The sequence below is a fragment of the Delphinus delphis genome, chromosome 16 (genome assembly GCF_949987515.2).
Source record: "Delphinus delphis chromosome 16, mDelDel1.2, whole genome shotgun sequence".
NCBI lineage: Eukaryota > Metazoa > Chordata > Mammalia > Artiodactyla > Delphinidae > Delphinus > Delphinus delphis.
In genome coordinates, this window is record NC_082698.1 from 61484990 (window position 1) to 61498191 (window position 13202).

The 13202-nt window shown below is 40.3% G+C and overlaps 1 protein-coding gene across 2 annotated transcripts in view; it reads right to left on the reverse strand.

The window, feature by feature from the left end:
* Window positions 1-13202, reverse strand: part of SGPL1 (sphingosine-1-phosphate lyase 1) — a 52545-nt gene that overhangs the window by 13297 nt on the left and 26046 nt on the right. For both annotated transcript variants that reach the window (XM_060034842.2, XM_060034841.2), the window contains 4 exons: window positions 12198-12265; window positions 9163-9310; window positions 6713-6789; window positions 5176-5304 (listed from right to left, as the gene is read on the reverse strand). In XM_060034842.2, the coding sequence (XP_059890825.1) occupies window positions 5176-5304; window positions 6713-6789; window positions 9163-9310; window positions 12198-12265 (422 nt within the window). The remainder of the gene's footprint in view (window positions 1-5175; window positions 5305-6712; window positions 6790-9162; window positions 9311-12197; window positions 12266-13202) is intronic.

A 13202-nucleotide genomic window follows, 5' to 3' on the forward strand; every position in this document is an offset into this window, starting at 1 on the left:
TACAAGATAAGTGAATGTCAAAGCTGGTTTTAACTTTGAAGGTTACTGCCAACTCCTAGATCTAGACCTCAAACTCCCACTTTGACAAATAAACAAGAAATAAATGTAGGGCCTGCTCAAGATAAGGAATCTAAGAGGTGATGGCTGAAAACAGAGACTTCACCCACACTCTTAGCAGTACAAGAAATAAACCCCGCTGGTACAGAAGAGAACAGCAAGAAAAATTACTTTTCTCAACCTAGATGCTCAGGGTAAAGAAAAATAAGGATCTCTCAAGAATGTATGCCAAGACAGCTTTTATTCGAGTTTGTGGTCTGAGTTCAGACTACTTCCATAGTACAAAACTGTGAGCTGAAAATCAGACTTAAATTGGTTCCAGTGTGGCAGCACTTCACAGCAAATCCCCAGTAACTGGCAGGAGTAAATACAAAAATACAAATCTTCTCTGGAAGAACTTAACTTCAATCTAGGCCTCAAAGTTAAGTTTCCAAGAAAATGAGTGACTCACGGAAAAAAAAAAAAAAAACACAAATATAAGGATACAAGACAGCATAAGTGAAACCAGCAGAAAAAGACAGGTAAGACTCATGAATAATGGAATTATCAGACACAGACTATAAAATAATTATGTGTAATATATTTAAATAAACAAAGCATAAGACAAGGAAAGGGACTACAAAGAACAACCAAGCAAATTAAAAAAAGAACCAAACAGAATTCTCAAGAATGAAAAACACAGTAAATGAAATTTAAAAACCCAATGGAAGAACTAAAGAGTGGATTATACACAGCTAAAGGGGGAATTAATAAAACCCCTGCATGTATCACCCAGCTCCAACAATTCTCAACTCATAGCCCATCTTTCTTCTAACCGCAACTGCCCCAGCCATTGTTGCTATTGAGAATATCAGTCGTTCTAAAAGTTAAACCTTTACAGGTTATCTATGTCTTCTGGCTGCTTTTAAATACCAACTAGAGGTGTGTTAGCCTTTCTCACTCTATCATTCATGTCTCTTAACTTTCTATTTGTCTCTCCAGGTTTTATTCTGGTTAATTTTTAAAACTGTCTTATCCCATAAATTTGACTTAGGAACCATGTAAATATTTTACATGGCTATAAATGAACTAGGGCTCCTTGAATAAATGGCTGATTCTGGGTCTGGAGCAGGAAATGTAAAAGGTAAACCTGGAATATCTCATCAAATAAAAATATTTTGTCCAGGGCTTCCCTGGTGGCGCAGTGGTTGAGAGTCCGCCTGCCGATGCAGGGGACACGGGTTTGTGCCCCGGTCTGGGAGGATCCCACATGCCGCGGAGTGGCTGGGCCCGTGAGCCATGGCCACTGGGCCTGCACGTCCGGAGCCTGTGCTCCGCAGCAGGAGAGGCCACAGCAAGGAGAGGCCCGTGTACCGCAAAAAAAAAAAAATTGTCCCAAAAAAAAGAAGGAAAGAAAGGAAGTTTGCAAAGACTACTTGAATCATGCAAAAAGACCCAGGAGCCAAAATTAAGAAGTTCCCACTGGCCAAAAATGGAGTAATTTGAGTATCATTCTGAGTGACAGCTACAACAGACTGACACACACACACTATTCTATGATTCATCCACCCCACTGTTGATAAGCATTTGAATTATTTCCAGTTTTTAGCTATCATGAACAATGTTGCTATGAATATACTTCTATCCTGATACACACATGTACGTTTTTCTAGAATATATCCCAAGTAGTGGCATATCAGGGTCATAAGATACAGGTACCTTCAACTTCACTGGATAAGGCCAAAGTGTTTTTGTGCTTGTTTAAACTGTGGTCTCTTAAAAGTTCACAGAGCCTGTCATACAGAGTGAAGTCAGAAAGAGAAAAACAAATATCATATATTAACGCATATATGTGGAATCTAGAAAAATGGTACAGATGAACCTATTTTCAGGGCAGGAATAGAGATGCATATGTAGAGAACGGACATGTAGACACAGAGGGGGATGGGGAGGGTGGGACGAATTGGGAGGTTAGGATTGATATATATACACTACCACGCGTAAAACAGATGGCTGGTGGGAACCTGCTGCATAGCACAGGGAGCTGAGCTCGGTGCTCTGTGATGACCTAGATGGGTGGGATTCGGCGGGGTGGGGGGTGGAAGGGAGGTCCAAGAGGGAGGGGATATAGGTATACATATAGCTGATCCACTTCGTTGTACAGCAGAAACTAACACAACACTGTAAAGCAACTATACTCCATTAAAAAAAAAAGTAAACTGAGCAACTGATCTTCAGAAGAAATTATTTAAAAAAATATTTAGTGAGGCTTAAAAAAAAAAAGTTCATAAAGAGTCTAATGGCACAGAAGAATACCCACGTACTGTACGTATACTGGCATCTCCCCTCTACATCATCCCATTCAGCTAAATGCCATAAGGGAACCCACTGCTAGATTATGGCTGGTTTGTAACAGTTTTGGAACTTTTGGGGGGAAAATGAATGCCAGGAATACCAGTTTTGTTAGCTACTGAGTATTTGAACATGTTGATTTTTCATGGTGCCAACTTAAAAGTAAATGGAGAGATATACCATGTTCTTGGATTGGAAGAATCAACATTGTGAAAATGACTATACTACCCAAAGCAATGTACAGATTCAATGCAATCCCTATCAAACTACCACTGGCATTTTTCACAGAACTAGAATAAAAAATTTCACAATTTGTATGGAAACACAAAAGACCCCAAATAGCCAAAGCAATCTTGAGAAAGAAAAACGGAGCTGGAGGAATCAGGCTCCCTGACTTCAGACTATACTACAAAGCTACAGTAATCAAGGCAGTATGGTACTGGCACAAAAACAGAAAGATAGATCAGTGGAACAGGATAGAAAGCCCAGAGATAAACCCACGCACATATGGTCACCTTATCTTTGATAAAGGAGGCAGGAATGTACAGTGGAGAAAGGACAGCCTCTTCAATACGTGGTGCTGGGAAAACTGGACAGGTACATGTAAAAGTATGAGATTAGATCACTCCCTAACACCATACACAAAAATAAGCTCAAAATGGATTAAAGACCTAAATGTAAGGCCAGAAACTATCAAACTCTTAGAGGAAAACATAGGCAGAACACTCTATGACATAAATCACAGCAAGATCCTTTTTGACCCACCTCCTAGAGAAATGGAAATAAAAACAAAAATAAACAAATGGGCCCTAATGAAACTTCAAAGCTTTTGCACAGCAAAGGAAACCATAAACAAGACCAAAAGACAACCCTCAGAATGGGAGAAAATATTTGCAAATGAAGCAACTAACAAAGGATTAATTTCCAAAATTTACAAGCAGCTCATGCAGCTCAATAACAAAAAACAAACAACCCAATCCAAAAATGGGCAGAAGACCCAAATAGACATTTCTCCAAAGAAGATATACAGACTGCCAAAAAACACATGAAAGAATGCTCAACATCATTAATCATTAGAGAAATGCAAATCAAAACTACAATGAGATATCATCTCACACCGGTCAGAATGGCCATCATCAAAAAATCTAGAAACAATAAATGCTGGAGAGGGTGTGGAGAAAAGGGAACACTCTTGCACTGCTGGTGGGAATGTGAATTGGTACAGCCACTATGGAGAACAGTATGGAGGTTCCTTAAAAAACTACAAATAAAAATAAAAAAATAAAAAAAAATAAACTACAAATAGAACTACCATATGACCCAGCAATCCCACTACTGGGCATATACCCTGAGAAAACCATAATTCAAAAAGAGTCATGTACCAAAATGTTCATTGCAGCTCTATTTACAATAGCCCGGAGATGGAAACAACCTAAGTGCGCATCATCGGATGAACGGATAAAGAAGATGTGTCACATATATACAATGGAATATTACTCAGCCATAAAAAGAAAGGAAATTGAGCTATTTGTAATGAGGTGGATAGACCTAGAGTCTGTCATACAGAGTGAAGTAAGTCAGAAAGAGAAAGACAAATACCGTATGCTAACACATATATATGGAATTTAAGAAAAAAAATGTCATGAAGAACCTAGGGGTAAGACAGGAATAAAGACACAAATCTACTAGAGAACGGACTTGAGGATATGGGGAGGGGGAAGGGTGAGCTGTGACAAAGCTAAACGTAAGGTAGATAGCTAGTGAGAAGCAGCCGCATAGCACAGGGAGATCAGCTTGGTGCTTTGTGACCGCCTGGAGGGGTGGGATAGGGAGGGTGGGAGGGAGGGAGAAGCAAGAGGGAAGAGATATGGGAACATATGTATATGTATAACTGATTCACTTTGTTATAAAGCAGAAACTAACACACCATTGTAAAGCAATTAATACCCCAATAAAGATGTTAAAAAAAAAAAGTAAAACCTAATGCTGCTTATTGGGAAAAAACAAAAAAGTATAAAATGTTCTCGTCTTGGGATGGGCCCTTCAAAATTAAATTTGCAGACTTTCTCATGATTACAAAAGTATTTGGTATGATAGGATTAGCACCCCTAGGTTACCATTACAGCACTCTGGGTTAAATCTACCTATCCTGATAAGATGAAATTTACTTTTTTCTAGAGAAGGCAAGATCAGTTTGTGGTACCAAACCTCAACAGAAGTTTATCAATCACAGTTTAGGAAAACTAACAAACATCTACTGGAAAGAACAGTTGAAAGAAGGAATCCTCATGTGCATCTTTAAATACAATGACACCCTCTTCCTTTATTCCTAAACCAACTGAGATTCAATTTATAGCAAAATAATAAACATCCAGCTCAAGCAAAACAAGTATATCAAAAAACTATGGGATGGTTTGAAAAAATTATATAGATAAGTGGGCAGGTAGGTAGGTGGGTGGAAGAAAGGGAGGGAGAGAAAGAGGAGAGAGCAGATATGACAAAATATTTATATTTAGTGAATCTAGGATGTTCTTTAAACTATTCTGACAACTTAATGTAAGTTTAAAGTTTTTCAAAATAAAAGACTGAAGAGAAAAAATATCTAGAAGATATTTACCAAAATGTTGATACTCCATGAATTACAAAATCATAACGTTTAAAAATCGCTGTTAACCTCGATCTTCCTACAATAATCATGTATTACTTGTGTAATAAAATGTTTTGAATAAACTCTTCCATTTTAAGCTAAAAAAATCAGATTATAGGATGCCACCTGCATATACTTACACATCCACAGGAATCTGGTCCCCCACTGAATAGGGAACAAGCCATCCTCACAATCTCTGCTTCTATCTTACGTAGTCCTGGGAAGATATCTGGATGCAGTGGATTACTCCATGCAAAATCTCCATAAGCCTGCAGAGAAATGCAAGCAGATGTGAAGACGATTACATTGTATAAAAAAAAAGAATCATGCAACAAACAAAAGTTTCTAGGTATCAGACACAACACTAGAAACTGGAAAAATGGTAAGATATGTTCCCCAATCTAAAGAAGATCAAAATATACTGGGGGAGACAGGCAGGCATAAAAATTATTTTACAGTGTGGTAAGAGAGGAAGTATAAATGCGGTTAAAAGCACAGACTAAAACACCAAACAGCCCCAGTTTGAAATCTTAGCTTTACCTGTCACTTCTAGCTGTGTATTCTTAGGTCAGACAACCTCTCTGAGGCTCAATTTCCTCATATGCTAAAGGGGATAATCATAGTACCTACCTGATGGGGTTCTAGCCATAAGTAAATAAGGTAACGCATGCGAAGCACTTTAACTATTTTAAGTGCGATACCAGATGTACATACGTACATGAGGGTTAGGGGCCTTAAAGAGGGAATAACGAACATCCTGAGTGGTCTGGAGGTTATCTGTTCAGTGGAACCTTGAGACATGAATAGGAACTCATCACTCAGAACAGGAGGGAAAGGAAAACAACATAGGAGCAAGGTGTACTCAGTAAAGAGAAAAGGCAGTGGTTAGTATTCATGAGGGAAAATAACAGGAATGGCTGAAAAAAATAGGTGGGAGCTGGCTCACGAAGGGACTTGTATTTTCTGCTGCATGGGCAGCCTGACTTTTGTCCTGTAGATAATGGGAAGCCACTGAAAGATTCTTAAGCGTAGAAGTAAGGTCAGGGTATTCTGTCAAGATACAGCTGAGCAAAACCTATAATATTTAGTAAGGTATGCACAGTTTCATAGTTACAATAATCAAACACAAAGACCTTAGAGACCAGCAGTCCAATGCCAATTTTATACGACAAAGTGGGGCTTAAAAAATAAATCTGATTAGAAGTGGAAGAAGCTAAAGGCAATTTTAAAGGCAACGAAAAGTGAGAATTATTTGAATTATAACTGAGACCACTGCTCATTCTCAGATCATGTGATTTGAGACTCATGCAGTACAGGAAATTATGACCCAGTGTCCATCCCTTGTCTCTTCTGATCCAACAAAATATACCTTGTCATTAATAATGTCAAATGATGGACTACCTTCCCTAGTATCTGCCTCCTACACAGGGCGTCTGTGAAGCCTGGAAACACAAGTCACATTTTACTTTTTTACAGATTGAAGATGTCTTTGATCAATATTATGCATATTCGCCTATGTCTGGGTAAAGAGACACTTTCTAAACCTCTTTAGTTTTATTTTAACAATAAACTTTCATTAAGTAATTTTTTTTTAATTACAAAAATAAGGAGGAAAAAATGCGGTAATCTAAAGTGGCAGGGCCACACACTCCCTGCAAGTACGGGGCACTCGCTCACCTTCACAAGGAGTTCAGTGAGCTCCTTCTCCCCACTGTACACCGCTCCGGAGGCCTTCCCTTCTTGCCACAAGACATCTACAGAGAAAGGGAAGACCACTGGATCAGTAAGCACGAGCCTTTGGGAAGACAGGTTCTAATAAAGAAGAAATAGGAAGAAACTCCTCTGCGTACAAAAGAAAAAACAAGTTGGAGTGGAAACCCAAAGGTGTTCTTACATAAAATCAAGAAAAAGAACTCCAATAAAGAGCTATCACAGCAAAATAAAGATGAAAGGTCAACAATTACCATCAACAACAGTGTGGAAAAGGTATTAACAGCATCTAGGTGCAGTGAAGACAGTCCAATAATAATGTCACCATCCCCAGCTGCCTTCCAGCAGCAGAACAATTTCCCTTTATCTGTACTCCTTTTCTGTTCTCTGTATGGCTCAGCTTGACCTGTTTTGGCAGTGGCTTCCTTCTTCTCCCCCTTCCTAGCCAGTCAAAGGAAGTGTGGGAACTGCTATGAGCAGAGTTAGCAGAAAAGAGTAAGGCGAAGGTGCAGAATTTCCGTAAACTATCTATCACCAGAGCTGGAGCCAGGGAACTGAATCCCTGACTAGACAAATCGTGGTGAGATATGAACCACTGGCATCCTGTCCTCAGGGACCCCTCCTTCAGACAAGCCTGGAAACCCATACAGAATTAGCCACCTGCTTCCAGCAACCTCTGCTGCAGCACTCAGCATCAGGAACACAGCCATCACTGGGAGAAGGCTCAGAGGACAGGTTCCTGACCAGAATGTAAGGTCCGACTTTCCACTTCCTGTCTGAGGTGCCCCCCCCCCACCAGAGACACTCTACAATACCAACAAATCTGTTCATGTGGGTGTCTCAGGTCCTTTTAGGACAACATGGCTGTGCCCTATTGAAAATGGGTAGTGAGAATTACAGAAGCACCCTAACTGAAAACTGTTGCCATGGGCTCTACAAAGCCAAGATCTGCAGTTCCAATGAGAGCAGAAGACTCAGTAGTGAATATCCCGAAAAACCCCTCATTCTCACGTGATCTGCCAGCTTGTGGCCAGTTTGACCTTCCCTCTTTCTTTAGAGGACACTGGTCTGTGCCATGTATGTCTTCAGACCAGAGGTCAGCAGCATTTCAAAAGCAGGATATATGGTTTTATTTCCTGTTATTTTACTGGGGCTACAGAGTATGGCAATGGACAGTGACTTAAAAATGGAAGGGAAGGAAATATGGGGCAGCTAACCAGCCCTCATAATCATAGAAATCTTTAATACACAGGCCTCAGAGAATGCTAATCCTTGCTTTATATCATATATAAATCCTGCACTGTATCGAGTTTTGTACCATCTGATGTCAAAAATTCAACAGATTTCAATTAGAAATTTAAAAATGTAATATGGTATCCTGGACTAGATCCTAGAACAGGAAAAAGGACATTATAGAAAAACTGGTGAAACAGGAAGAGAATCTGTAGTTTAGTTAATAGCACTGTACCGATGTTAATTTTTTAGTTTTGACAAATGTACCATGGTTATCTTAGATGTTAACATCAGGAGAAGCTGGGTAAGGGGTATGTGGGAAATCTCTCTATTATCTTTGCAAATTTTCTATAAATCTAAAATTATGCCAAACTAAAAAGCCTATTTTTAAAAGGTATTTGTAATATGATCTTAATTTGTAACAAACATGTTTGTGTTAATAATAGTTAACACTTATCGAGCACTTATTATAAGCCAGGTATTATATATTTACATGCATAATCTCATTTAATCTCTACAATTATCCTTTCAGATAAGTATCATTGTTATTATCCTCATTGTAGAGAGACAGAAACAGAGGCAGAGAGAAGTTAAGTAACCAACCCAAGGCCATATTTTAAGTGGCTGAACCAGATGTGAATCCAGGCTGAGTGAATCCGGGCTGTACTCTTAAACATTAAGCTACTTATTAGTTCATTTATCCTTCCCACACGTGCTCATGCATATACGTACGTGTGTGTGCTTATTACACAAGACACTATTAACATTCTGAGATGATACATATATATCATCTGTGTTTCTTTTGAGGATGAAGTTATACTGACTTGTTATTTTCTTCTGTGCCTCTTTACAGATTTCACAATTTCTATAATGAATCTGTATTTCATTTTATTAGATACTTTCTCTTTCCAAAAAACAAATCAGTCTATTTTATTCCGGCTTAGAAAAGAAAATGGAACCAAGTTCCACCATCTCCGAGATTTGTCTGCTTTATGGGTGAAGGATGAATCTATATAAATACAGTTTTTAAAATACGAAATTCAGCCTTTGAGACAGGGAGTGGGCCCTCCTGAATATAGAAGCACCCGGGATGAACTCTTCTTAACCTCTGCCAACATCAAATGATGACCAAATAAGCAGCCACATTAAGGAAGCAGGGAGCATATATTTGCTGAGAATCGTACCCATAGAGCTGTATTCTTTGAGCTTCTCCAGAACTGCAGCCGGGCTCATTCCTTGAGAGGGCAGGGCTTTCACGTAATCTTTGTCCACTTTCAGGAATGACATATTCTTGCTAATATCTTCCTTGGTCTTGTTCAACTTATCTTGGATCTCCAAAGATAAGAAAGATAAAGTTAACAGGGAGCTAGAAGAATACAGCGTGGAGAGTAGAAGAACAAGTTACAACACCAAACCAACTGCTCAACGCTGGGCACTGCACAAGTGCTTCAGAATAAGGATGGTATTTTTTCTTAAAAAGGTGTGGTGACATTTTGACCATTCAGCTATTTTCTGGCCTGGGCAATAGTCTCTAAGAAGTCTGAAAAGTCAGCTTTCTCTCTGAAGGTCAAAGAGACACTCAATTCCCTACTCCACCCCCACCCTTTTCCTCTGCCACGACGACCTCACCAAGTCAGCACTTCTCTGAGGGCGGTATTTGGACCTTGCTCGACCCTTGGCAGCAGCTACAGTGTGTGCACCAAAGAAACTAAGGTAGAACCATGAACAGTAGCCAGAAAACAGGCCAAGCAGCAGTAAAACAGATTCTGGTGCTTGAGCAAGGGATGAGCTCCTTCACCAAGGCACGCCCAGAGCACACCAGGCATCTGGAGGCCCTACACAAATCCCCACACAGAAGCCCGAGACATGCTGGGAAGAGCCAGGGAGGCTGCCACCTGTCTCCTCGGGTTGACAGCTTTGCACTGCTTGACTCTTAAGTGCTAGGAGGAGCTGAAGTCCTTTCTGCTACATCACTTATCAGCTATGGTTATTTTGTTTCCATCCTCATCAGACATTTTCTTTCATTCATGCACTTATTTACTTAATAAATATTTGTTGAACTACTACTGTGGGCCAGAGATACACAGTGAACAAAACAAACTTAGGCCGGGAATGGGGGGGGTGTGTGTGTCCTGTTCTCCTGAGCTTATTTTTAGCATCACAGTCAGAAACTAAAAGTCAGGTAATGAAAAGTGCCGTAGATGGTTAGAACCCAAGAGGGTCTTCTCAGACGTGGCCCTCAACGGAACCACAGGGAAAGCCTCTCCTTTAAAACACGCCTGCAAAGCCTAACACGCAGACGTTGGCAGGAAGCAGGGTCCACACTCCTGGGCAATGCCAGGGCATGTGATGGACATGAAGATATTTTTTAAGTTGTAAATAAAGAATTATGCTGCATAAATGTAACCAGAACTATGAAAGCTGAGCTTCCATGCATAGATGCTGCTGCTGTAATAAAGCAGACAGAAATGAGAGAGAGGCAGGTTAGAAGCACAGCAAACACATCCTCACCCCAATTCTTGCCTCAGAACGTCCACTGCATTGTAATTTCTTCACAGCATTTATTTCCAAGTGAAATTCTTATGTATTTGTTTACTCACTCATTTTCTGTCTTTCCTTAGTACTGAAATATAGATTCTGTGGAGGAAGGACTTGGCCTTGTTCACCACTGTGTCCCCAGCACCCAGAATAGTACCTGACCCTGAGCAGGTGCTCAATGAATGACAGAGGGACACACACACTCACTCAAAACAAGTAACTTTTGTCTCGGTGCCTCAAAATCTGTATCTAAAAATTGAAAGGTGATTATACAGTTTCTAAGTACCTTCCAATTCTGTTATCATATACATTTAATGGGTTCTGGAACCCCAGCATTTATTTGTCTCAAAATCTGAAACTGAAGGAGAAAACTGTGATGAATAAAGGCAGAAAAAATACAGGGAATAATATGGGGGAAAGCTATTATCCTTTGTGATCAGTCCGTCCTTTCTATCTTCCCTCTCCCCTACCCTTCATTTTCTAAGGACTAAAGTAGATTTAATTTTAGGACTTAATATGATTAGAGGTCAAATAAAAGCCCTCATGCTCCTTCTCCACCCCAGTTATTCCTTCCACTTCTCCACAGGAAATGAACCTGAAAATACAAAGTCCTGGGAGACTTAGCACAGGGGTCTGAATGGACTTCAGTCAAAGGCTAAAAGGTAACTGCCATCTTTCCTGGTTTGGTCAGGAAAGGGGAAAAGGAACTGAAAGCCAAAAGTGAAAGAAAGCTTGCAGCAAAGCTGAGGGGCAGGGCAGGGAAGCAAGGAAGATGAAGCCATCAAGGATCATATGCGTTCCTTACAGCCTGCAGTGGGGCCTGCCCTGTTTATGTTCACCTGTGATAAAGAAGCTGTGGGAAGGGCACAGACGTGACTGTTTTATCCTGAGCGTGGATGAGGATAGAGAGGATCCAGTGAAGGGAATGTACTAGACTACAGACATGAACAAAGAGCAAGAGAATGGCTCTGCTCTAAGTTTCTAAACCTGGGATCAGCAAACTACAGGCCAAATCAAACTATAGCCTGAATGTGGCCTGTGCCTGTTTTTGTAAAGAGAATCTCACTGGAACACAGCCAGGCTCATTCCTCTACCCATCGTACTATCACTGCTTTCCCTCTGCAAGGGGCAGGGGTGAGGAGCTGTGGCAGACATGGCAGGGCCTGCAACGTCTAAAATGCTTCATACCTAGCCCTTCACAGGAAATGTTTGTCAACCCTGATCTAAACCATGTAAGCACTCAATCCCTGATAAGTATCTAAATTCAGCCAAATATTGCTCCAAAGCTTCATGTCACTTCTGTCAGGTTGTCGAATTTCAAATTTCTCCTGAATAGCATCTTTCTCCTTCTGTCAGATACGTTGGAGAAAGGGCTGGGTCAGCCTTCCCATTCTTGGCACTTCTGCTATTTTGAGTCAGCCAGTCCTCTGCTGTGGAGGCTGACCTGTGCACTGGAGGGTGTTCAGCAGCGTCCCTGGCCCCTATCCACTAGATGCCGACAGCACCCACCTCCTCTTGTGATATCCAAAAATGTCTCCAGACATTGTCGAATGTTTCTTGGAGGTGGGGGACAAAACTCACCCAGCCCCCTTGAACTTCTAGTTTCAGTGACTATACAGAAAGAGGTCTGATGACCATGGGGGTAGGAGGCGGTAGGGAAAATCTACAGGATTCTGCTTACCTTACGACCAATAATAGGCATCTTCCGGATAAGCTTAAAACATCTCTTTTTAAACCTTGACCATAAACCTAAAAGAAACAAATGGTTCTATTATCCAAATAAATTTCCACATATTATATGACCTGATAGTCATAATGTATGAACTATTCAACATGTCCTCCACAATGTCACCTGCCCTCAGATGGCAAAGGTAGTTTCTTTCCTTTTTTAAAAAACCTTTTAATTTTTGAATAAGTAATACATTTACATGGTTCAAAAATAAAAAAATAAACACACACACTCTCTCATCTATCCCCCAGACCCTCATCCTACCCCCAGGTTAATATTACTACTAGTTTCTAGATACCCTTCTAGAATTTCTTTATGCATATACAAGTAAGAATAGAGGTATGTTCTTATTTGTCTCTTTTACACAAAAGGTAGCATTCTCCAGCACTGTACTAGACCTTGTTCTTCTACTTAGCAATATTCTCTTAAAGATCTGTGCTTCCCCATTCATTTTTATACCTGTAGAGTATTCCATTAGATGGATGTTTATTTAACCTGCCCTTTCCTGATGGAAACTTAGGTTGTTTCTAATATTTGCTATCACAAACCATGCTGAAATAGCTAACCTTGTAACACACACCGTATGTGTACGTGACAGTATACCTACAGGATAAATTCCCAGAAAGAGAATTGCTGGGTCAAGTATATTGCAGAGCTCCTTACCTTCCCAAGGTTTCCGGATGCCCAACATTTCTCTCCCCTCCCTCAAAACAAATGCCCAACCGGTGCTTTTCTTCAGGATCTATGCTCCAGTCTCTCATCCAACACACATCCCAACATTTTCTGGACCTAAAAAGGCCTTCAAATATCACGGACACCAATCAGACTCCATTCTGTTGGGCAGTACACAGGACAAATATGGAATTCTGATCCTATCAATTACAATAGTTATAAATACATGGCATCTAAATAGACAGTCGTGCCTTTTAATGAATTCACTTCAGTATATCTCAACTG